Here is a 26,902-nt window from a genome sequence, read left to right on the forward strand (position 1 = left end):
ACGGTTCAGTTGAATTAATCTGTGATTGTTTTATTATTATTTTTTTGTCGAATTTGGTTTGTAATCTCGATATTATATTGTTTGAGTTCATTACTGTGTTATCCTGTTCTTCGTTGGTTGATAAAGAAGTTGTGAAATGAATGTGATTATTGCTACGTAGTACACGAAAAAAATGATGAATAGCAAAAAGTGAATGAAATATCTAATATTGATTTCATCGAATTTAATAGTTTTAAACTAAAAGGTATACTGAGTTTTTTTTAATAAAAACGGTCTCACACTTCAACTACAGTTAAATTCGTGCAACTCACCAGACGACTATTGTTCTATGACTCTATTCCTCATCGAACAGTATAATGTCGTCGAGCAAAGGCAAAACGTCCAGCGGCTTGCGGATTTTGTGGATTCCAGGCAGAAAAAAGCACAACCGTAAGGGTGTATACAATCCGACCAAAAACAACATTCCACAGTATCACGCCAATCAGCAGCGTAAAACCGAACCCTGGACAATGGGAGGCACCAGCACCCATGCTAAGATCATTAACGCGTAAGTGCAGTAGCTTAGCAGCCAATGGGTGGGATGTTATGCTGTCGCTTTCAGCATAGCAATTCTATGTCATTTTTCGTGTACAAATTAGTCTCAAATAGTATTTCGACGTTTGTAAATCATTTCCCAATGAACGCAGATCTGCGAAAAACAGAATTGTTGCAACAAAATGTAACGAAAATCCCGCTGGTTTGGCTGTGAACGTAGCACAGTGAAAGTCTGTCGCGCTAGTGGGGCTGAACGCTGTCAAATGACAAAAATAATAATCGAGGGATGTGCCGATTCATGTTGACGTCGTTGCTAATGTTTTCGTGCGAATTTTATGTGAGAAAGGGATGGAGAGGAATATTTTGACGTAGGACTATGTCTTTGTTTTCTGTGCTGGGTTGGTTGGCACTTTGTGACAAAACTGTTGAAATAGGAGATTGTGAATCTGAAATGTCTGCCTGAAATACATCCAAGAGTCATGCATAACAGTATAACTCGTAATAGTAATGATTTGCAGTAAAAATGCGCGATTTATTTTAACTTTTATAAAAAAAGCTAAGTTAAGAAACGGGAAGAATGTCATATGGCTCATCATCAGCTTTGCATTAATCGGTTACTAGCGTCACTATTTAGCTAAACGTTAAGCAAATTGTCGTTGAAATGCATTTATATTAGCGTAATAGACGGAAGAAAGGAAAGACCACCAAAAAGAACCAAAGAGAGTCTCTCAATGTTACTTAGTGTCGTGCTCCGAGACAGATTTGCTGTTGTCCACTCCAGAGTACCTCGCCGCCGGTGTGGTTCTACCTCCTTCGGTTGAGCAGTGGTCTTACCCTTAAAGGGGCCACTGGTTTCGCTGCCTGCTGCTGTTGCCGCTTCTGCTTCTGCTGCTGGTCCATGAGGGTGAGATCCTTCCTCTCCGAAATCCGTCACAAGAATGAGCATCTGTTCGGCGGGCTTCTGCTTATATAGTATCACTCGGCAGCATATTTTCCAATTGACGAGCAGTTGCCGTATTGGACTATATTTTGCATTGGCATGCATTGGCAGCATTGTCAGAACATACCAATGGAACAGGATTATTATTATCCTATGCTTGTTAATGGAATTCATGTATATTTATTTATAGACACTTAGGTCCTTTTAAAAAGTTACGCAAGAAACCATGATCGTTTGTTTCTTTGGATTGATGAAAGTAGGTATAGCTAGCCTACGCTCACGAGCGATATTTAATGCGTATAAAACATTCTCGTTTCACCAATTATCGCGCAATTGAGAGAATAAATTGAAGGCCTGCTCAAAAGTCATAATTTAAGTTGAAAGTGAAAAGTGAAAATTCACAAGCAGAGTCAAAAGTCAAATGTTGAATATGAAAAGTTTAAAAGTCGAATGTCCGAAATTAAAAGAGTTAAATCTCGATAACCAAAAATTAAAAATCAACAGACTGAATCAAAGTTTGAAGACTAAAAGTCAAAAATCAGAAGTAAAATGTCAAAAATCAAGACAAAAAGTCAACAATAAATTCAAAAATCAAAAGTTAAATACTGAAAATTGAAAGCCAAAAGTCAAAAATCATTTTTACTTCAATGTGAAAAATGAAAAGATGAAACTCAAAAGTAGCAGACTAAAAATCAGAAGTCAAAATTAAAAGTCAAAAATCGAAAGACGAAATTCAAAAGATAAAACTACAAGGTATACAGCCTTAAGGGTTGAACGAATGGGTGACGTAGGACTACATCAGATCATCAAAGACTGTAGCTACAGGGGGCCCTGTAGCCGCAAGGTTACCGAGTAAAGTCTTCTTTACTACAGAACTTTCAAATGGAGTAAAAACATTTTTGACGTTCATCTTGGATTTGATCCACCTTTTTTGTCATGAGACTCCCAACCGGATAAATTTACTCTCTCATGGCTTATTAGGCGATTGCGGTTGTAAAGCATGAATAAATCGGAATACTTCGAGAAAGAAAACGTTCCAAATTCCTGATTGTTCGCAGTAGTTTGTTGGAAATCAGTGAAATCTTATATAAAAGTGAGCGTGAGTATGTTTGTATGTTTGTTTGTATGTTCCACCATAACTCCAGAACGCCTTGACCGATCTCCACCAAACTTGGCACACATGTTCCTTGATATAAGAGAATCAGCACTGGGGGGTTGACAAAAAAATGGGGGTCCATAACAGGGGGAGCCCTTAACTCCGAAACGCCTTGACCGTTTTTCATCAAACTTGGCACACATGTTCCTTGACATAAGAGAATCAGCACAGGGGGGTCAACAGAAAGGGGAGGAGGTTCCCTAATAGGTGGGGGAGGGTCCCTAATAGGGGGAGGTCATAACTCCGACACGGCTTGACCGTTCTTCACCAAACTTGGCACACATGTTCCTTGACATAAGAGAATCAGCGCTGAAGGGGTTGGCAACAGGGAAATGTTTAGACGGTTCTCCCATAAGGACAGGACAGAAGGAGGACCTGATGACCGGAGGTTGCTGACGAGAAGGGGGGAGTAACGCCCACATGACTATAACAATTTATCCGTACAACAGAAAAAATCAAAATACGAAACACTAAACTGCAATGCTCGCAGCTGTAGATTTGTCAAGTGTAATTATGCACCGAATCAAAGTGACCGGTATAAAAAGTGTTCGATCATTAGTGCTAATTGCTGTTGGCCGACTCTGTTTGAGTCCCAGGGGCAATCATTCAGATAGCGTGGAGTTCATCTGAGAACACCATGTTTTTCCTTGGTAAACTTTATGTGGCATACTGCAGAGTGGACTCAGGCAATAATTTGTGCATACTTGCTCCTGGTGGTGACACTAAAAACATTGTTTACAAACAACCCGGTCAACATTGTTACATAACATTAACCAGATTGTTACGTAACTGTGTTATGATGTGACGTTGAAGTTACGTAACCTGAGAGTAACATGATGGTTGAAATTTCCCACTTTTTTACATAACATTGTTACATTACAATGTAACATTGCGGTAATGTTTATGATGTGAGGTTGTAGTTACGTAGCCTGAGGGTAACAGGATGGTTGAAATTTCCCACTTTTTTACATAACATTGTTATATTACAATGTAACATTGCGATAATGTTTATGTAACATTGCAATAACATTAAAGCAATGTAACGTTGCGTTACATTATTGCCATTGTTATGTAACAATCCTATTATTTCTGTTATGTAACAATATAAATGTTTTTGTAACGTCACAAAAAATACTTAACTGTGACACCTCAATAATACTTGCCACCAGAATGTATGTACAGCCTCGAAAATACTATGCGAATTAACTAACTGCTAGCAAGTGCACTTAAAAGCTGATCGTAAACTCACGCAGCTTACGATTAGCTTGCAAGCGCATTTACTAGCAGCTACATAGTCAATTCACCTAGTATTTTCGAGACTTTACATATATTCAGGCCTCCGTCACCAATCTTTGTTCCTTAAATAATCGACAAATAAAAAGTACATTTAGATTCCAAATCATTTATTGCGGAGTTTCCACCTATTTAGAGTCCCACGCGAAAATTATTAGCGTGGTTATTTTCTGCGTTTACCACATATATTTGCAATTTAGCAATTTAAACCATCAGTTGGTCGTTATTGCCTCCCCACTGCACCCCTCCTTGCTTGACAAGCATAATTTCAGTGTATTAAGTAGGTACAGGATAATTATTATTAAAAAACGTATTTGCGTAGGACTCGTAAAATTTCTGCAAGGTACAATATTATTCGATTCCTTTTAATTCATGTAGAGTAGATGCTCGAGTAGTTGTGGTAGTACCTATAGTGGTGGAAACTTTAAATATTCCGTTATTTTTACAGATTTTGGTACAGTTTGACAAGTATCGATATACCAGTACAAGTTTCATTTGGCAAGTATCAAACGTCACACGCAGTGCCTTGTAAGTCGCAAGGGCCTGCATAGTGTCGTCGTCCCGCCAGTAAAAACAAAGTTAGATTAAACTTCTCGGTCGGTGGTTCTACAGTAGACGAAGGAAGAGGCACAGTTTGTGTCTAAAAATAACCCAACCCATGTCGCTAGCTTAATAAGGGGGGTTTGCAGTTTATTTTGTCTAGCACCTCTGTGGTGAACACACGGTGTTCAACACTGAAAGTAACACAATGTTGCTGTTTAGTAACACAGAAGTAACAATGTAATGTTACAAGGTTATCAAAATTTGACGTAACATTTAAATAAAAAAATGGTAGCATTGTTACGTTAAAATGTTACCTGTAGGTTATGTAACAATAACATTAAGTTTGTTACATTACAAACTTAATGTTCTTGTAACATAACCTACAGGTAACATTTTAACGTAACAATGCTACCATTTTTTCATTTAAATGTTACGTCAAATTTTGATAAAAGTTGTAATGTTACATATTTAATGTTATTGCTACATAACCTACAGGTAACATTTTAATGTAACAAATCTACCATTTTTTTTATTTAAATGTTACGTCAAATTTTTGATAACTTTGTAACATTTCACAAGGAAACTATATATAGTAATTACCCGGTCAACACTGAAAGTAACACAATGTTGCTGTTAAGTAACATTGTAATGTTACAAAGTTATCAAAATTTGACGTAACATTTAAATAAAAAAATGGTAGCATTGTTACATTAAAATGTTACCTGTAGGTTATGTAGCAATAACATTAAATGTGTAACATTACAACTTTTATCAAAATTTGACGTTACATTTAAATGAAAAACTGGTAGCATTGTTACGTTAAAATGTTACCTGTAGGTTATGTTACAAGAACATTAAGTTTGTAATGTAACAAACTTAATGTTATTGTTACATAACCTACAGGTAACCTTTTAACGTAACAATGCTACCATTTTTTTATTTAAATGTTACGTCAAATTTTGATAACTTTGTTACATTACAATGTTGCTTCTGTGTTACATAACAGCAACATTGTGTTACATTCAGTGTTGACCGGGAAGTTTTGTCTTGAAGTGAGATGAAAGGAATGACAGGTTTTTTGTATCCATGGAAGAAACACTGTTGCACCTTCTACTTTTTTTATTAGGATAGCAAGTAATACTAAACTAATAAAAAATAAAAAGCTGTGTTTAGAAAAATACAATAACAAAACTATTCATTTCCTATGGGAGGGGTGGCCATTGTTAAAAGCGGAAGGTGCAAATAGGAAAAATGGCTTTGTTTTTCTTTCTTTATAGGGTTTTATAGGGATTTCCGTAAAGAAAACAGATGTGCAAGTGGCCGGGTAGACAAAAGAGGGGGAGCTGACAAATGGGGAGGAACGTCCGAAAGTGAAACAAGCGTTGTATTTTTGCATTATAAGCATTTCGGTTACAATAACCGATGTACAAGTGGCTGTAAGACAAAGGCTCCCCGAGTAAGATCGGGCACTCAGCTAATATTTAAATAAATAACATTCTACCATTCAATGTTTCTCTTTCGGGCTACCGTCTGTTCTCCACAGCCTAGGGGGAAAATCATCACTGATTTTTACCAATATACACTATTTTGGTTACACATTCGTTTCGTGGAGATAAATAGGTTCTTCAGGTACAAGTAACACGAAAACAGAGCAGGCCGAAAAATTAGAAGCATGCTAAAAATACCATTCAATCCCCTATTAACTAATTAAAAATTCCAGAATTTTGAGTTTCTCCTTCAGTTTTTTTTGTTTTGAAATAAATTTTTGAGAAAAGGTGAATCACATGCATGCCAGTGCCAGTGCTCTGTATCACAGGTATAGTCATTGACTTATAATTAAAAAATTCGATGTTTCCTATTTTCTGAGAAAACTTTAATGAAAATTTTACGATTTACATGGACCTCGTTAAAATGAACCAAGCATCGTAAAACAAACATTGTTTCAAGAAAATGTCAGCAAATTTCCTCTTTCGGAAAAAATATTATCAGGAAAATGTTTTCCACGAAATGTTCCACAATCGAAGAATACTCAAAAAATGAAATTGTAGCATTATGTATGATGTGGCCAGGCTTGACATGCTCATTTCGCATTGATTTTGCTCTTTGATTGCTGCACCTCAACTAAGCAGAAAATGAAAAAGTTTTGTAAGGGGCATTTGAAGAAGTAGTAGTAATTATCTACAATTTTGCTGAAGAAAGAAAGTTTTATCTTTTGATTTACGGGGCTATAGGGCAATTGGTATAAGCCTTATCGGGTCATAAATACAAAAGATATAGAATGCTTCCTTCAACAATATTATCAATAATCAAAAAAGGTAATCAAAAAGTATCAAAAGTAATCAAAAGAGCAAAATCGAAGCGAAAAGAGCGTGCCAAGCCTACCTATCATGTTTGGTTCTTGAGATGTTGTTTAAAAGAAATATATGTTTAGCGAATTTGAGTTTTCCGGCAATAACTCTAGAATACCAAAAACGCTATAGTGATAAACATAAAAAATAATGAATTAAATATATTTTGTTAATTTTCTAAGAATTAAAACATGTTTTTCCAACTAATATGTTTCCTAGGTTGCTGAGAAAATTTTCTTGTATCTTTAAAAAAATATGGTTCAAGAGTTCAACAGTTATGAACTTTTAAAATGAGCGATGTCAGAGAAAATTGAAAAATTTCCCTTTGACTTTGCTGGGAAAATACCTAGAAGCTCTAGAATTTTTTAAATATTGTTTTCATTATTAATGAGTCCATAAACTTTGCTCGTATGCGAAACTTCATGAAATGTTGAGACCTTTCGGTCCATTTTATACCATAATTTTGAAAAATACCCTGTTACTTAAGACAGACATTCGACATTGTCAGACAAGTAGAACACTAATTAGGGATAAATGAATCAGTCGTCTTTATTGTTGTATGAATCATACGTCGAGTTCAGAAATCAATTACTCAGCAAGAAAAAGGCCAAAATTCAGACGTTTTCTCAATAAATGTTAAGTTTAAAAATTCTAGAAACGCAAGTTTGATGCACACCATAATAAAAACAAATTTTGGATGCACAAAATTATCTGTGCAGTCTTGTTTACTTTTTATTGGTCAATTAACTTTTATCGTACCGATGTAAAAAAAGATCCACTAAGTGACTCGATGAAACAAAGGAATAAATAGAAAAAAATTGACACATGACGATAAACCAAAGATATAAGCAGGTATATATCTTTTTTAGGAAGCCCGTATGATAAGATTTAGATATCGACACGATTAACGTCTGTAAAGCGTTTTAACCTCGTTCAGTTTTGCTAGGGAAATACGTCTTGCTGAATCGAGTGTGATTGCTCCTGGTGGAGGAAAGTGCATTTCAATGACTTACTGGCAGCGAGTGTTACTGGAGAGTTTCGTCATGATATCATCAAGGATAGAAACTGACACGTGGTTTATGGTGGATAACAATCCGTTCAGGTACTTCAAAATGCAGTGAAAATTTAAATTGTAAAATCCCTCTTATGGTGACAAATTGATTAGGTCACTGCTGGGAGTGTCGGAATTTTTTTAGAAGTGTGATAACAGAGAATAATAGAAATAATACTTAATGTGTTACTACGCTTTAAAGTTAATTCAGATATCCCACTGTCAATGCTAACCGCATAGGCGCGGGTCATCGGTAAGATATAAATTGCGATTGTACATTCAAAATATTTCGAAAAAATCTCCGTTTTTTACGCTTTCGTTCCAGTTATTTACATTCGTTGAAGTTTTTCCATCTTGACGGGAATTTTCATATGATTTAAATTTTCACAATTTGTTGCGAATTTGTTGAGTATTGCGTATTTTAAAAAATCAGAAATTTTTTAATTATAATTAAAATTTACTTTAAGGTCGAGTAGTGTTCTAAACCTCTAAAAACCTGTTCAAACTTTTTTGACACTTTTGACCCAATTTCTCATTACAACTCCAAGTTATCGTATTATTTGGTATTTAATTTGCAATTTTCTAATAATTTTTTGATCACTCTTCTATAATCAAAAGATATTTTTGAGAATCTCAAATATGAATTGAAGAATTTTTTCCTATTTAATTCTTCTATTAAACATGGTAGAACTTTTTTATGTCACTCAATATTCTTTTCATTACGGCACTACAAATGGTAACTTTTTAATGAAACTTCCACCTAAAAAAATTGATAGTACGCAACTGTCAACTTTAGCATCTTTCAGAAGAGACTAAGAGCGTGCAAATCAGTTCAACCGGGTGCGACAAAACAAGTGATAATTATTTTATTGCATGCGGACATTAATAAACACATTGGTCGAACTGCATTGGGTGCTAGGCAAAAAGTGGGGCTTTTGGCTCCAGATCAATATTTTGTACTTTTGTTTTCAAATATCAAAGGTTATATTAGTAAACAGAAGGCACTGATTTATTACATAAGCGAAAATTTTGTTTACTTTAAAGCAAGTCGACTCACTTTGTAGAAATTTATGGAACTATAAGCAAACTGTTCGACTAACCACCGATTCTGATTAGAGAGAAATTATTACGTTAATGAAAATTTTTGAGGCTCGAATCAATTCAATATCATCCACTGTAAACCCTCGTTCGCACGCACAGCTCCCGCTGTCCAAAAGGGCCATTGCGTGGACCATTTACATTTCATTTTTCCCCAAACCCGGCGCGACGATGCCCTGTGCCGGGTGCCCGTGCCGTACATCGCTCGTTCATTGCTCAGTTTTCACTGCCGTCATCATCAATTGCTGCTGCTGCGTGCCGTCGTGCAGAGATATTGACAGTTTCGACGAATCGGCAAAGTACGCGATTTGTATTAGTGCAAGAGAGTGCAAAAGAATTTGCATACCAATCGAAAAACAAAAACTTAGTTTGGTTTGCGTGTGCCCATTGCCCATATTGGACTAGTGGGACCTTGAACCACATCGTTGTCGTCAGACCGAAAATTAATTCCTATCGCATTGTTGGGATCGCTGAAATGACCCATTGTCAGCGCCAGCGCCACTGACATCTAGAAGCTAATCGCATACCGCGGTCGTACCAGTAGTTTGTGTTGTGACTTTCGAGATAGTTTACTAAATTGTTTACTGCACAGCAAGTGGGTCATTCCGGTCACTCGCGCCCTCGCTCGAGTTCGCGTTAGAATGTCGTGATTAGCTTCAGCTGAAGTCAAACGTCGTTCGATTCCCTTGTGTGTAGTGTACGGTGCATTGTAAGGAATTTTACTTCACCGGAATATATTTTTCAGGGATCTTCATTCGAACCTGGACGTTGGAATGGCCACTGCAACGGGCACCATGAGTTTGGCCACGATAGCATCCAATAAAGTGGGCGAAACTAGTGGCAGCAATCATTTAGGTGATCCATTACCACCAGCACCACCGTTAGTAGGAGCAGCAGCATCAGCAGCAGACAATGATATAATGTGCAATGGTGGCGAAGGAGGCGCACAGTCTGTGGAATTGGTCGTTCTCAACGACTTGAATGGTGATAATAACAAGGTACGTAGAATTCCGCTTTCTTCGTTTTATTTGAACTTTAGTTTACTTTTTAATTGGTCTTAATTATAAGCAATAGGTGCCGTGCCATGCTCTAATACCGTGCAGCGCCTTATACCGCGCTTTTCGAAGAAATTTGTTAACACCCTACAAGTCTCACTAGAAACTTATGAGATTGTGACCTCAAACGTTCAGTAATGTAAACAACAATATCCAAGTTTAGTCATTTGATGGGCCCTGTCTTGGACTTTTCGAATAAAGCACAGAATTGGGCATTCTACTGCGAACTTGGTTTACAGTTGTACCTATATACTGTCTCTATATACTACGTCAACATTACCACAATAGAGTACCATATATAAACTTCCAAATTCAAACTTCCATCTTTTGTTCAACTTTTGTCGAATAGAGTTCACTTTGCATTCCATTCCCGCATGTGCCTTTTTGCTTTGAGATAAGCAACAAAGCGAAACCCAGGTGCATACCGTTTTCGGAACTTCACTTTCGGTTTTTGTTTTTCGACAATTTTCGGTTGTTGCAGGCAGTTGTTAGAGCACGAGACAATTGCGTCTCTATTGAGTCCCAGTTCAAATTTGACCACCTGTGTCTTACCTGGCACTAGGAGAACTGGAAGAGAAAAGCACTAATATCGAAAGATGTTATCGTAGTGTTAGTTGTTCCGAATAGTCTTCGAGCCAAAACAAGTCAAAAAGCACTGCTTCTCATACTCGATAAGGTTTAATCGGCAGCCCGTTAAAACTAATGTAGTTATTTTTTGAGAATCCATTATGACTAACAAGAGGAACGTTTCGTAGATAATTTTTTAACGATGATTCACGAAAATATTTGCTCTCGATGCAATGCTTAATTCAGCAATATTGCAGATTATAACTAACTCTACAACTGACCCATAAACAACTTTTGTAAATTCTACTTGGCTGAGGTGGTACCTACAGTAAAAAAGAGCGAAATTGAATCAAACTGTGCGTTGCCGTGCCTGCGTTTGACACATTCCACGCGCATCTATCCCATGAGAGCAAATTTTGAAAGTAGTAAATTGTAGTAGTGGGATTCAATCGAAAAGTTTTTTCTTTTCTTTGATTTCAGATTTCAATTGTCATTTTCTTCACTTGCTGTTACTCACAATTGTACAAGAAAAGCAAAAAGCGAAGAAAAGCAGTTTATTTAAGCATGTAGGTATAGTGGTGTATTGAATCAAAAATACAAGTTAGTTGATTTTTCCAAATAAATTTGTACAAATTCCAAACAAATTCTGCACATCAATAGATGCTCTTTTCAATCACGAGAGCTTAGAATTATATGAAAAATAGGAAGTAAACGTTGCACGGTAGAAATTTTGTAAGATTTGTTTTCGTTAGTGATATTTTAAAGGACAGATGTCTTATGTCATGTATCATGTTTTAATAAATAAATCAAAAAAAACAAGCACTGGGAATCATATCGATCGTATTTCCCATTCTCAAGCATGTTTATGGCGCAGCTTTGGCACTATTTTTCGACCTCGTCTTGTTTTCCTAACCCTCTAACATTGTAAAAACGAAGCGATCAAGCTAATGACTATCTTTTCATGAAAGTACATTCAAAAGAAGCTTAAGTTTTGATTTTCATGCAAAAATAATTATCTGAAGGAGCGCTAGCTAAGAAATAGTTCCATTTCTCGTTTTCATATCTAATGCTCTATTCAGTAATTTTTGTCTAATTCAGATATATTGCAAAATTGAAGCCAAGCAAACTAATAGTAAAATTTTGAGATCAATCATTTTGTTGTAGATATCCTTTTTCTTCATAAGTGAAATATAATAATAATTTTTCTGAACTCTTGTTTTTCAAAGATGCTAACTTTTGAATGCATGGTATTAATATCAAAATATCAAAAAATCTGCTATGAACAAATACTTCATATTGTCAATTCAAAACAAGTTTCGTATGTGGCTCTGAAGCCCGAAAGTTAAGGCCGTCTGTAGACCCGTTAGAGGGTTAATTTCCAATTTTCTATACATATTCATTCATGTCTGTAAAAATTATCTTTTGTGTTTACATTATTTTTCTATAAATATTATAAGGTGTTCATCAAGTAACATAAATGACGCTTACATGTATTTACGCACCCAAGGAAAGAAAATATAATTATTCTACACAATACGTTGTGAATTTTACTGGCAAATAAGGATTTTTAAAATTTAAATATATTTAAATATTTAAAAATATAGTCTAATATAACATCTATACATCTACAATTAAGTTCCTTAGAAATTAAATAATGATTATTGTGGCAGTAGAAAGGCTAGGTCACGCCGCTAGGTGGATTAATTCGGGTTTTTAGCTTGCAAGATGCATAGTAAGTGTACGTTCATACTTCGAACGGCATCATTTTCAGCTACTTTTTCTGGCGTTTCTTTTTTGAAAGTTTTCTTGACCTTTCTCAACTGTTTTATTTTTTTATATTTTATATAACTGTTTTATAACTTTAGAATAATTTGCAAGTTATCAACAGAGTTATTTTAATGAATAGGAAAAATTAGTTTCAAATTTATGTGTTCGTCTTTTGTAGCAACTTATGTTATAGTTATAGTTCGCAACATGAGTTGCTAATGTTGCATAAAAACTTTTAAATTTATGAGTTATGATACGTTAACTGATACGTCTGAAGTAAAACAAAATACCTAATTTTCGAATAATTGCTATTTAAACTCATTTTGGCGTGCAGCGCAAATAAATCATACCTTTCGCATCAAGAAGAACCTTTTTTACCGTTTTAAATTTTTTTAAATAAAATTTTTGAATTTGGTTATTTTGGCCAAAATCATGCAAAATCTTACATAGGGGGAGGGGGCGATTAGTGAACAATGGGGAAAACTTGTTAAATAATTAATGCACAGCCCCTACATTTTAATAACTAATGTCTCCAAACTCTAAGATTAGGGTTTCGAGCATTTCATTATGATACTTCAGTATAGTTCTCCCATGGGTATTTCTCTTTACCTGGAAGTAAACTTTACCTTACATATACTTCGTTACGTATGTCTTATTACCAGTCTATAATACACCAAATCAGTACATTATTGTTACAAAATATAGTGAATATAGACAAGATATAGAAAATATGACGGCCTGAACAGAAATCTAGAGAAAATAAACCATATATTGCAGTTTACTTTTTTCGTTACGGGACACCATTTGCAGAATACCGTTTGCCCAACGCATGGTGTCCCGTAACGAAATGGTTTTTATTATATCTTAGAAACTAAACACAAAACCTGAAAATACTTTTACATTTTGAGTTTCAGGCTGCCTTCAGCTAAAAATTTTCGGAACATATCGACTTTGAAAAACTTGAAACAGTGCAGAGTTTTGTAAATGTTTGAATCATGTTCAGAATACGCATTTTCTGCGATGGTGTCCCGTAACGAAAAGTATTCCGCCACTATTCAATGATGCTTATTATAATAAATATTTCGCCCACGTATTGAGAAAGTACTACTAAATAGCAGCTCAAAACACCTATTTTGATATTCGTCAGACTGTTGGTAAAATATGAACAAATTTGCTTAAAAATAAACGGTTGCTCATGGTGTCTCGTAACGCTGGAATGTGTCTTTTGATCTTGAGAGATGAGACATTCATCACTGGCTATCATCTTTAACGGATTTTTCAATTTCTGGATTGATTTTTGCTATACTACCGGTATCCACATATCAGTCCTATAACGAAAATTACTATACTGAGAAGAAGACGATTGAAATTACTATGATTACTTGTTATTTATTCCGTATTGCGCGTAGTTATACGTCCCACCTTTGTTAATCATTGCAACTAAAATTAGAAGTCTGTCTTAATATTTTGTTGCAGTAAACAATGACTGAAATAAATGGGACTCATATGTGGGTACTTGTTACCTAAGCTTAAAATATACTCGCACACCAGTCTCAGTCCCGAGTTATTGAAATTTGTTGTCAATTATTGAACCAATTTTCACGAAACCAGTGACATTTGATTCGTTATTTTTTCTAGTTTTGATCCATTAAACCTTTTGGCCAATAAACGAAATACGGTGGCTGGAAAATCAAAATTCCTAAGGAATATCTGATATGAGATAGACTGAGTTATTTTTTAATTCGCAAAAATATCAGTCATGTGAGTATTAAGGGGACATAAACGACTAAAAATTTTGAAAAAATCATTATTTTTTTATTTGTTGTGTAGTTTCTGAGAAAAAGGTACATAAAGTTTGAAAATCATAGTTTTCCAGGAGCGGCGTTTTATTTCACCGAATTTGTTCCACGCCGCACTGGAATGCTTATGTCTATGATCGTTTTTCGGTCACTTTCCGTAATCGGATTATTACAAATTTAGTATCAAAATAAGCGGAAAAGACTGCAGAATCAAAATATGAAATTAAAAAATAATTTTTTTTCCAAATTTTTGGTCGTTCACCTTCCCTTAATACTGTTGAACAGTACAGTGGACTTCTCACATACCTATAAAGAGATGAAGCGGTTTGACCATTCTGGATCTAGGGGTCAATGACGGCGCTTCAGGATTAACATTAAATCTAACAGTATGGATACCAAAGTTCTGAGAATGGGTTCAGCGGGCCATCCTTTAACGTTTCGAAATGTTTTGAATTTTTATTCATTAGATTTTAATATGATATTAAGTTCCCTGTGGACTATCCATGAACCTAAGAGAGCCGATTCCGAAACAGTGAATCCGATTTTAAAAGTCTGATTTACTTCGAAATACGAAAAGCCCTCCCATGGGAAGGTGGTTTGTCGCGCACTTCGGCACACTCCTAAGCTTAGTTCCGCATGTAGAATATAATATAGTTTAAGTTAGATATATGTGTAGCATGTGTCTCGTAAAGCGGAATGGAGCGGAATTGAACGGATTTGATTTTAAATTCAATCCGTTTAGGCCGAAGCACCGGGAGGGCTTACTCAGTTCCCTAGATGAAATGCTGGTATGCACAGAAATTTCTCTAGGATACTGAAACCAAATCCTACCCACGATTCATGAGATTTTGACTTACTCATGAAAATTTTAAAATATCGCTAGTTAGAACGAACGAGTGTTCAAAAATGATGTGATGTCTTTATTTGCGTAATTGAGACATTTTCTATGAGATTGCCATAGAATTTGTGGCTGTTATGCGATTATGGACAGCACAGCACTGAAAAATATACACACACGTACATGTATACATGTGTATGCATGTATGAGTGTGCATGGGTGTATAGGTATGAATGAATATATGTTTGAGTGCTCTATGATGAGTCGGAATTTTTTCTTATACCTATGCTGCCAAACTACAATTGATAATGGACAGGAAGTTATAGTCAGTAGCTGTGTTTGCTGTATCAGTTTCCTATGTTATTACTATTACTACTAATATTGCTATCGTTGTTGTTACTGTCACCTCTATTGTATTGTTTTGGATGTAATTAATTATAATTATTATTGTTATTTTCTTATTTCCCTCCTTAGAATGATTTGCATGTCTTGTGACTAAACGCGTTAACGGTATTCAACTAACAATATAAAATGATCATGAATGACGCTGTTTGTCTCCCAAGGACTCTCCTAATGCTGATGAGCCTCTGTCGGAGAGTCCATCAAGTCGGACGGTGGCAACTCACCGGCGGTCTGCTCCTCTCCATTCTTGCTGCTGTCGTCGCGGTCGGACTTAGTGGATCTCTCGAAAAGCTTTATAGCCTCGATATACATTTTGTTCTGTCCATTGCCCAATCCTGGCAGACTTCAACTGGAATTCTACTTCTAACTAAATCTTTATAGAGTATAGCTCTTCAAGTAAAAACAGGTATTCGATTCTCTGGCTGATTCAAGCGATAGCGAAGGGCTGTCCTCAATATACTATCATTCCCACTTCCTAAAATATGGTCATAGTACATAATATATGACCATGGTATGAGGATTTTTTCGATTCAATACCATCCTCACAGAATTATCAACTTCGTTAACATCTTATTAAGTCTTGCTTCAGTGACAGCTTGCACTTAAGACTTAACACGGCATATATACATATCTCCAAGTGAAGTTCTACATGATCTACCTCATCCTTTCTTAGTAACAGAATTGGTTCAATTTGACCACGGTCTGAAGAACATACCGACAAATCGGTTGACTACCGCTACAAATAGGCAATTACTGCCACCGGGAATAATACGAGCGAGTACCAGCCCCATTATATCGCATCGGCACTATTTTTCGGAAGTTTAAGTAGTTTTTAGATAGTTATTCCGCACAAAATATTCGAAGATTAACAGCAACACCTACAATACTGCAAAGATGGTAGGTAAAGAAGCGGCTCTGGCTTGTAATGAGCATAGGTGGTTGAACAGCGCTGGGTTGCCGACCGTGATGACATGGGTAGTTGGAGAGATGAGTAGCGTCCATCCTAGCGAGTAGTTAGTCGGTAGTAGCATAGATGATGGACAGACATAGAATTCTCGTGATATTACTAACCCGAAAATTGCAATCAACATGTTGATTAAAATTTTCCCCGTTTTCTTTTTGTTCTCTTGTTCGTTGTCTGATTTCGGTCGTTGTTCTTCACGGCGAGCCTAACGTTGTCGTGGGGGGCAACGAGGGATCAGCTATAGGTTGAATACGTTGGAGCGGACGACGTGAAGTCAACGTATGCCCTAAGTTATTACGAATGTACGAACAAGTCTGACACATACAGAGAAGCGGATAAACAAAAGGAAGGAGAAGATCAAGATAAGTACATTCATTGTTATTGCTTATACAATTGTAGCGGATCTGCAAAGAGTCAAGTTCTGTCATCTCTTTTTCCTACTCATTAATTCATCATCATCAACACATTATGGCGCTAGCGTTGTCCGCACGGACTCTTTTATCATTATCACAATCACCTTCTCTCAGCATTGGACAGACTTGGCTCTAAGTGCCCCACCTCGTGCTGCAAACAGAAACAGGAACAGATTTACTTCGAAATACGAAAAGGGCCATATTTTCAATTTCAAGGCTGTTGGTACACTCAAATTTCGTTTTACGTTTACTATTGGGGGGACTTAAAAAATCGGTCGTAAAAAAAGAGGACGTTAATTCAAATTTCGGACGTAAACGCATTCCAGATTGTATTACCTTCTTTAACCATTATGTGTTCGACAAAAAAACACCTTTAAGACCTCAATCAGGCTAGCCGGGTACCCAAATAAATTAAAATCCTTGTAATTTTAACTATTTTTGATCAATTTGGATTCTTTCAGTACGCAAAGATTCAAAAACTTATTTACTCCCGCTGTGGTGACAACAGACCCGCTTCCGATTCATTTGTTTTCCTTGAATTCGGAATTCCGGTTTTTATGTTTTTGGATATAATTATAGTAGTACGGACTTCTAATTTCTTGGAATTACTCTGGAGCACAGATAGAAAATCGGGAATTTTGATCAAATCTGTGAGTTATCACCACATGCACAGATCATGATTTGTACAGTTCACGACAAACAGTTTTAGCGTTAACCGCAAGATTTTGTTCTCTTACCAATTCTCAGCAGTCGATCACAGTGTTAGATTTTAGCTGCGAGCTGCGAGAAAAAAATGATATCCTACATGTTGTTTGCTTTGAGATTCACGCATTGTACACAACCGATCGGCTGTATCTGTTATATTTCTCATCGCAATCAAACAACGAACATGATCTGATATGAGGTTTGTCATAATCTGTGTGGCCATAGATATCAAAATTCATGAAAGTCGAGCCGAGACGAAGGAACGAAGCACCAAAGGCAAGGAATTTTGTGAGACACACGCCGCAGACGATTCGACTATGAACCTGATAAGAGATGAAGCAGTGGGAGCATTATCAAAACCTCGAAGAAGTGTGAAAACATTGGAAGATATCCCCTACAGGTGGACCGGCTTGTTTGGTGTGCCATGATAACCAGCACCGTGTCAAAAATTGTCCAAATTTGTAACCGGAACGAAGACGAATCGAATTGAACCAAAGTTCAACTTTGAAAATTCGTTGCGATATTTAGCCGGAAATGGCTGGAAAGCGTATTTCAATTTTTGTTCTGATATCGTGACACGTTTTCGGAGGAGAGACCATTTCTGTTTTGAAGTCCTGATTTAGTTAAAATCCTGACTGGTTTAACGGGAAAGTAGCAGTCATTAACTTTTCGTCGGAAAGTCCAATTTCGGAAGCAGTTTTTGGGCACAAAACAGGGGTTCTATATTTAACAATGTATTCACTGCATTCTCCTTGTAAATCTGAACACAGCGAATATATTTTCATGAACAGATTTTTTTTTTTTCAAACAAGAAAACTGCTTTTGAAATGTACAAAATCAATGGCAACTCATTTCACCTTAAAACAAACCAGTCGTCATATATTTGAAACACGACAGAAAGCGACAGACTCGATAGAATCGCAAACCCGAAGTTGTCCTAAATATTAAAAGCTGGCTCCTATCGAGAAACAGTGAAATCTTTTTTTTTTTTCAAAAAGAAAACTTCTACAATCGGGAATTGAGGTTGAGCTCGTTTGTCATATCACCGTAAAAAAGATCGACGACACTGCAAACCACAGAATCACGTTGAGTGCATACTAAGCAGGTCATAATTGAACAAGTATATATTCTCTTTCATACAATATTTGCAACCCGATCTCGTGAATAACGATGCCAGATGATGCCCGTCCAATAAAAGTTTTCTGGTGCAAAATGTTCTACGAATGTGTACTCGTACCACATACGAACCATTCGTAATAATAGCATTTGCGGTAAAAAATAAGCCAATGGTTTTTTTCTGTTTGAATGTTTGAAATTATGTTCTCAGTATAAGCATATTGGATTTGTTTTCCGTCAAAAATTAAACACAATTCGTGGTTGGGTGTAGCGTGTAACGCAGAAAACCATAAATTATGTTTACGAATTCGTCACCGAAAAAAAATCAACCAAACCTTCGAATACAATTGCCCAATGATTCATACAAACCAAAATAATAAACAAATTTTTTTGCTTACTAATTTCGTTTCGCAGAAAGACATTCCAAGCAACAATCAGTTCGAGACGCTGGAACTGATCGACGAGGAGAAGGACCGAAACTACTCCAACGCGGAGTCATCCTCTTCGCTGCTGTCCTCGAACAACGATAGCCGATCCGCTGACTTCATGCACAATTCGGCAACGTTGGCCATCGGCGAGAGCAGACGACGGCTGCGCCGCAATAGCTACAACAATTCCAAGAAGAACAGCTGCGAAAACATTGACTCCATCGATCACATCAACGATAGTGACGTGCCCGATGCGGTTAAACTGCACCCAACCGCGGATGGCACTCGCTTGGACACGTTTCGATCGAAGAAGAAAAGCTACAAAAAGCAGTACCAGCCCGGTCAAAAACAAATGGATGACGAAGAGGAATCTAAGAAGGACGATAAATTGGTAACCTGTCTGTACTATTCGCTTGTTTGCTGGGATTGTAGCATTTCATAGGAAGCTCAGAAAGAAGCTGGAACGAAACGCACTTTAGCTACTAAAAAAAGACTACTCTACTTAGTTGTTGCCGGGTTTTTTACGTGAACCGTATTGAGCTCACAGTATTTTTTATCGATCTTTTTACAATTGGAGAATATTAATATAAAAATGCAGCCATTAATATTTTTAGTGGTAAAGCAAAATCCACTGTTAGGGCGTAAGATAAATTATATACATGATACACTTTGAACGGAGTTTTTAAGGACTTGTGAAACACCACAAATACTGTAATTAAGATAAAGTTTGTATATATTCTCGACTCTGGTACAATGGTTACAAACTGTAGAATATTTTTTTCCTATAAAGTACGAACGCAATGACGTTCCACAGTGCAGCATTCCAGAGGGATTCCAGTGTTAGCATAAAGTGAGTATTCATTCTACCAATCCTCCAGTGCCAAGGCAGCATCTTGTGGAAAATGGTGTGTCCAACATACAAAATGATGGCGTTCATTCCGGCAACCAAGAAAGGAGCTCCATTCCAGAATCCTTTCACATCGACGAGAACGTAGCAGATTAAGAGCAAGAGGAAAGCCAACGACGCCGTTGCTAAAACGTACGACAGTGACCAGAGATTTTTATTAACCGGAATCCATCCGTCATTTTTGCTGAATCCGCACAGGATCCCACCGAGTAAGCCTAGTACCGTGGCCCACACAATCAATCTCCGTATTCGCGGCAACGGTTCCGTATGCGTAAGGATGAGAACTCCGCACTGCAGTCCGAGGAAAACTTGGATAATTGTTGGCAAACATCCAAACGGTCCTTCTGGATCGAATGATAGAGCGTCGTACATGTAACGAGCCGTTGGATGTTGGTACAAGTGACTATCACCGAGAATCGCTCTATCTATGTAGCCAGTAATGCCACCTGTACAGTTCTGATAGGCAACCATTAGGTGTTTTCCTCCTGGTCCGAAGTAACCACTAAAAACAAATAAAAATTTTGTTTCGGAAATACTAACACTAGGGTATTTAGGTATACCTCGGACAACCTGGTGCTGGTACTAAGAAAACTATCAACAGATAGACCAGTATAAGTGATCCGATAACAAGATAATGCTTCCAAAGTCGAGCAATGTCGATGTTGCGTTTCACCAAGGGATGTTCAAACTGCGCGTTTTCCTGATAACAATATAGATGAATAGCTGATACAGCAAAGTACGCTATGCCAAATCTTTGCAGAACTCCAAAGATACGCAGTTCTGAGAATGTGGGTCCGTTCATGGAGTTAAGACACAATCCAATAAGGAACAATTTAATCGATCTCTAAAACCAAGCTTGTTAAGATCCGCATGCAAAAGTAGTCCATCTTTCTACTCACAATGGTAATATTTTTGAGAATTGCAGTCTTAGGGACGTTCCGATTGAGTTGCGAGCGTAGCGAGATCGGAATGCACACGCCCATTATGAACAGAAACCAGGGAAAAACCAAATCTGCTACGTGCAACCCGTTCCAGGTGGCATGTTCGATCCACCAGTAATGGCCACCGCCACTGTTGACGAAGATCATCAGCATGATTGCGATCCCGCGAAAGGTATCCAAACTGCGAAGACGCGGTTTGGCTGGATTCGTGAGCGTTTTGGTGCTCTCCGTCGGACTGGCTGGATCCAGTTCGGTATCGACGGCGGTTTGGCGAAACCGTTGGAATAGTTTTCTGCCGCATACGATTAACAACAGAAAGCAAAGGCCGATCAGTGCAATCGTGACAAAAGCTGCCGGAAGGAATCAGATTGGTAAGATCCAAAAAACTTGTTTCTTTCATGTTTGTCATTTCATACTCATCGGGTGAAAAATAATATAGTATTTGATTTGCCCCACCCAAGGTTAGACCTGAACTATGATTATGAAGGTAAAAAGCAGAGTTCAAAGTTTGTAATTCCTAATCCAATAAATAAACGAATCATTTGAGTGGTGCCTGAAATACTCGCTACTACAATGTCGCAGATAAATATTTGAATTTATTCCTATATGCTGATCTAACTTTAAACACACACTATGATTCAATAATCAGAAAGGTTAGCTCTGCCCTGCAGTGTATATTCCGAAATAATGGGAAAACATGGCGCCTTAAACCCAAAAAATTTTCATTGTGTTATTTACAATAGCCTAGGCTTCGTTAGTAGGGTGGCCCAGAAGATTATTTTTTTTTTTTTGCGGAAAGCACTATTTTGTGGGAACCCGTTTGGCGGAAAGTATTATTTAGCGGAGAATCATTTGACGGAGTCTTTTCAGCGGGATCGGGCCTCGGCCCATTATGCCAAAATAATGCGATCGATAAAACATTTTCGGAAGAATTTCGACCGGAGGATCTACTCCAGTAATTTTTTTGTCATAACGATGAAACAGCAGATCGCCAATGTCATGTAAGGGCTGAAGTACATGCCGATTATCCGCCAAGGTTTCGGCCAATTACCGTGCGGCCGCACGGAATGAAAAATGCAAATTTTGACGAACTAAAAACTCTTGATACGAGGGAGAAGAAAAATATACCTAGGAAAGATTATCTAAGCATTACCACAACGAAAAAGTTAAGCCAAATGCCGGTGAGCGCGGAATGAGTTGACCACGATCCTGAGGCGGAAAAAACGCCAGAACGAGAGCAGAGATCGTGAAGCACTAAAACAACTAGGTATTCCGGGCTAACGAAACGCGGAAGTTCTTTGAGAATGTGAAACAATCTTTTAAGCCTGACATGTGTATAGGGACAAGGAGCAAAAAACCACTAGCAATGGTACTTCACTGGATAATTTCAATGATTTGGGAGAAGGAGAACTACCAGAGGACTGCATGAAAGGTGTGGTTTGTCCCATCTACAAAAGGGCGGTCGTCTCGATTGCTGTAATTACCATGGCATTAAGCTGATCAACGCTGCATACTAGGGGTTCTTTCAGATTTTACGTCGTCTATCCCCAGTAGCTAGAGGCGGGCTTTGTCGAGAATACAACGCGCCCACGATTCATATTTTTGATGATTTAACGAAAGCATGACAGCATGATACAGACAAACTAATGCGGCTTATCAAAGCTACCCTGGAGAGAGTGATGTGCTACGTGTGTGTTTCGTGGGCACTTCAAAGTGCGAAGAGGGTTGCCGGAACCGGATTTGCTGTACTGTATGTTACTTAACGTAGCAATTAAAGGTGTGATCCGGCAAGTGGACATCGAAACGAGAGGAACGATCTTCAGCAAAATTAGCCAACTCCTAGCCTTTGCAGACGACTTATTATTACTAGAAACTTTAGAACGGCGGAGCAGATCTACCCCAGACTAAAAAAGGGGGCTAGCAGCATTGAGCTACAAATTAAAAATCAAATATATGGTAGGGACAGGATCCAGAGAGAAGAACGTTCGCCTCTGACGGAATTGGAGTTCATATATTTCGTATCGCCTGGATCACCGCCGACAATAATACGACAATAATTCAACGACGCATTCGAGCTGGAAGCATACCACGTTATAAGGATGCTGCAAGACTAGCACAGGATCTTGATACAATGCGAGTCACCCCGCATCTAAGCTGCTACAGGAGAACAAGATTGAATTTAGCTCGGCGGCATTCTCAATATTTCGAGATAAATGAACTTTTTCAAATAAAACGGTATAACGACAATGTCGTCACTACCGTTCCCACGGAGTGGAAACCGGCCACTACTGCGGAAAAGAAGAGTAGAGCTGCAGAACTGTTTTAAATTACTGCAGTGATAGCGTAAGCAACGACGAAACCCATTTTACTTTTATTTTATCCATGGCTGAATACGAACTATTTATTTCTAAATAGAAATTTTCCGCTTTGTGAACCGAACTTTCTCTCTCCGAGCCGTCAGTTGGTCATGGTAATTAAAATTTGTATAATCTAGACATGTATTGTGCGCTGTAGTAGCCATGACTAAGAAAAATAATTCATTTTCGAAAGTGAAATTCACAAGACTTTTTCTGAATGTGATAGGCATAAGCATGGTTGTTCTTGTAGCTTGGCTGCTTATTTTTGGTTATGACGAAACTGATTGTTATGACGAAACTGATTGTTTCGACAACCGAGTACGAATGAAATAGGCTCATTTTTTGAGTACGTTGAGCACTACAACATCGTTCATTAACATTAAATGTTCTATATCAATTGTTCTCAACCTTTTTTTGATTCGCGAACCCTTTGGCGGAATTCCGTATACCTACTATTTTGCTGCGAGCTAAATTTATGAACCCTCCTTTGCGAAACGCTGTTCTAAACCACAGGCGTAGCTTTGCTGTACGCACCTGAAAAAGCAAGACTACAACGCAATTTTCACACCTCGCAACTTCATATTCAGCAATATAGACGCAGAATGATCTCATACGTGAAATTCCAAATGTATTCTGCATGGTGTTCGCCTCTGTTCGATTTTTGTTTATCAGAATAAACACATCTTAGATGAAATTATACGATTGCATAAAAATGTATATATTAAAACTCATGAAGCACAATAAACAGGCTTCAGAAGAGAGTCATTGAAACTTTGCTCCTATGAAATGCTTAAGATACCAAACTTCTATAAGAATGATATTATTTATGGGTGAATTTTATGGGGCTTTTTATCATTATATTGAACTCTGCTTCAATAGTAGTAGAATTGAATGGGATTTCTTACTGCCTACTAATCTTGTAGCAAAATTTAACGAAATAAATATTCGAAAATACTCTCAAATAGATCAAACTAAATATAGTCGAGGATAGATAACTGTGTTCGTATTAGGTATTGATCTTCTCAATACAAAAAATATGTTACTTTCAAAATATCTGTTTTTTGCCTTCATTGATCTTAACCTCGGTTTGACGAATCAAATACTTCATTATTATCTTGTTCCCGTTTCTCTAATTTCCTAATTGCTGTTATAATGCTTAATCCAATGTGAGAGTTTAGAGAAATTAGTGGAAACCCAGAATCTTAGTATGCAGTGTTATCGCCAAAGTGAATCGAAAGTGAAAGCAGCGTTAATTTCTAACGACATGAAATACGCTAATATGCTAGAATTATCGAAATGGACTTACACAGATAAATGTTGACGGGTTCTTTAGCAGTTTCAATCGTACAAGATGTTGTGCTTCCATCTTCGACACGCAAATCATACACACCAAATTCTCCCAAATCTCCGCTTAATTGACATACAAAAGATCTTGAATAATGCAGACGATAAAAACATTCGTTAAATGAAATCGAATGGATTGATAAGAGAATGAATTGTTATTCAAATCCGAACATACTCATTATCAAATGCATATTTTCCGAGATTGCGCTCAAAAACTTTGAAATTCAGCCTTCTTGATACGTCTAGTTTGAGTATGTTACCACTGTCCGTTTCACTTTTAATTTCATGTAGCCTAGTATAGGGACACTGCAATCATCAAAACGATTAAAACACAAACTTTTTGTACGATACCTCAACCTAATACCTTTTCACATTCCTCGGACAGTGAATACAAATAGTAATTCTTTAATCCTTCGATGCTGGCATTGACGAAAGCCTGATCTACCGACAGTGACCACAGGTCAAGCCCACGAAAATATCGCTCGGTATATTCAATCATCCTGCGCTGCTGCCTGGATGGATGCGACTGAGTTGAGCTGAAATCTTACCACTTTCAAGGCGGCATTGAAACCATTTCACCCACACAATACACCCAAAACTTTCTGGCACAGCACAGCACAATCTATAGCCAGCAGGCAGATCAGATACTGTACGTTCAATACAATACGTTCAAGTTCAATCAGCCTATTGGGCGAAAGTATGTGACGGTGCTTGAGCTTAAACTGCGAGCGATAACACAACCAAAACAAATCTCCTCTTGAGCAGCCGGACGGACGGTCTACCTGTCTGCCTTGTCCCTGTTAAATATGTTCCGTCAGCACCACTCATCAGCATTAGGACGGGTCAGAAATTGAATGGAAACGTGATTCAGTTAGGTACAAACGTTTGCAACTACTATAGAATAGAGCAAGACGAGGAAAAATGCGTCGCCTAAACTCAAATTCGCTAAGGCCTAAAACAATCCATATTTTTATATCTTTTTATTCAAGCTCTTGCAAAAATGTCAAGATAGTTGAAACTAGCGTGTGATATTCACATTATAAATTATACGCTTTATAAGCATTATAAAGCTTGTGTAATAGTTTTAATGTTATATCTTGATTAACTATTACATATGATGTTTCGCGCATGGAACTTCTCAAGTAACTTCACTGTGCGGTTCATAGGTTTACAAAAGAATTATTGTACTTGTTAAATTTAAGGTAATATAATAGTCTTTGAACAAATGCAAGAATTTGTAAAAATCATTTATGTAACATTTGTACAGTTGGGTGTAATCTACAATCTTTCTAAATAAAGTACTGTATAATTTTGTGTATTTACGCTGTAGTAAGGCTGTATTTTTTTCATTGGCAAACGAGCGTTCATTTATCAATCATGAAGTTTACAGACCTTTAGCAGCAGAAATTGATTAAATAATGAAGTACTCCACCCAGGAAGATTATAGATTACACTCAGCTCTTCAAACGTTAAATGCACAGCATTTACAGATTCTGCTTCTATGAGGCAGTACAGTCCAATGGCCGCAAGTAAGCCAAACTGAGGGCTGCAACCTTGGTCTCCATTCTAGTATTTTTCGACAAAAATCCGTGCTGTCATAACGCTAATTAAATTTATTTATTTTAATCGAAAATTGCCCTATACTAACACGCTTCTCTTTGTATTTATATAGTTTTTACTCGAGTTTTTATTAGCGCGTAAATAAACAGAAATCTTAGTACTACAACTTTAACCAAACCGACGAAACCAGACTATTTTTGAAGTAAAGAAAATTTTAATAATGACACAGTCTAACAAATTGCAGAAATGAACTTTCCTCCAGTAGTCCAGTGAACGCATATCGAAGTGTGTGAAGTCATGAGCAGTGATGCTGGTTACATCGATATTTATTGTTATTTCACTCGTTTGAAACTTTCTTGTCTGTATATTCATCTACAACAAATTAGCAATTCCATGAAAAAGTATTATTGACGTTTAAAATTTTTTTTCAAATTTGATATACTTGTTCCTTTTTGGAACAATTTGACTCTTATTTTTCGCTTTGCTACTTAGGGTGCTGCTTTGAGAAAGGAAATTCGCAAAAAGTATCATTTTTGTCGTCCCTTTTTTCTTTAAAAATGCATGACTTTTCAACTACTGATCAATTTTGATTGATTTTGGTTGCAAATGAGAGCTATTTTAATAAGCATTTTAGAAAAAAAATACAGAGGCATAGCACTTTTAATGGCTACAAAAAATTGAAAATATTCGGTTGAATCTTTATAACGGTAGTTTTTTTTTACAATTAACGTAGGGGATGTTAGAAGACAGTAATGAAACAAAGATGTTTATAGGAC

General features: G+C 37.0%; 3 protein-coding genes across 3 annotated transcripts in view; 1 reads left to right on the forward strand and 2 right to left on the reverse strand.

The window, feature by feature from the left end:
- On the forward strand, window positions 1-19,691 carry LOC128738582 (uncharacterized). Its single transcript, XM_053833828.1, has 4 exons — window positions 1-244; window positions 353-547; window positions 9,709-9,961; window positions 19,004-19,691. The coding sequence occupies exons 2-4, from the start codon at window positions 357-359 to the stop codon at window positions 19,457-19,459; spliced, it is 900 nt and encodes a 299-aa protein (XP_053689803.1). The 5' UTR covers window positions 1-244; window positions 353-356; the 3' UTR covers window positions 19,460-19,691.
- LOC128736436 (tyrosine-protein kinase receptor torso-like) overlaps window positions 1-26,902 on the reverse strand; it is a 53,166-nt gene that overhangs the window by 21,689 nt on the left and 4,575 nt on the right. The window lies entirely within an intron of this gene.
- Window positions 19,665-25,324, reverse strand: LOC128738581 (heparan-alpha-glucosaminide N-acetyltransferase). Its single transcript, XM_053833827.1, has 6 exons — window positions 24,931-25,324; window positions 24,742-24,872; window positions 24,529-24,653; window positions 20,824-21,215; window positions 20,485-20,768; window positions 19,665-20,426 (listed from the first exon to the last, which is right to left on the reverse strand). The coding sequence occupies exons 1-6, from the start codon at window positions 25,063-25,065 to the stop codon at window positions 19,775-19,777; spliced, it is 1,719 nt and encodes a 572-aa protein (XP_053689802.1). The 5' UTR covers window positions 25,066-25,324; the 3' UTR covers window positions 19,665-19,774.

Source organism: Sabethes cyaneus, chromosome 2, assembly GCF_943734655.1.
Source record: "Sabethes cyaneus chromosome 2, idSabCyanKW18_F2, whole genome shotgun sequence".
In the NCBI taxonomy this organism is placed as follows: Eukaryota; Metazoa; Arthropoda; class Insecta; order Diptera; family Culicidae; genus Sabethes; species Sabethes cyaneus.

Coding starts and splice junctions, on each gene's coding strand:
- LOC128738582 (XM_053833828.1), top strand. CDS start 357: ATGTCGTCGAGCAAAGGCAAAACGTCCAGCGGCTTGCGGATTTTGTGG. Junction 548..9,708: donor CATGCTAAGATCATTAACGC/GTAAGTGCAGTA, acceptor TATATTTTTCAG/GGATCTTCATTCGAACCTGG. Junction 9,962..19,003: donor TGAATGGTGATAATAACAAG/GTACGTAGAATT, acceptor TTCGTTTCGCAG/AAAGACATTCCAAGCAACAA.
- LOC128738581 (XM_053833827.1), bottom strand. CDS start 25,065: ATGATTGAATATACCGAGCGATATTTTCGTGGGCTTGACCTGTGGTCA. Junction 24,654..24,741: donor AAATATGCATTTGATAATGA/GTATGTTCGGAT, acceptor GCATTATTCAAG/ATCTTTTGTATGTCAATTAA. Junction 20,769..20,823: donor TTCTCAAAAATATTACCATT/GTGAGTAGAAAG, acceptor GCTTGGTTTTAG/AGATCGATTAAATTGTTCCT.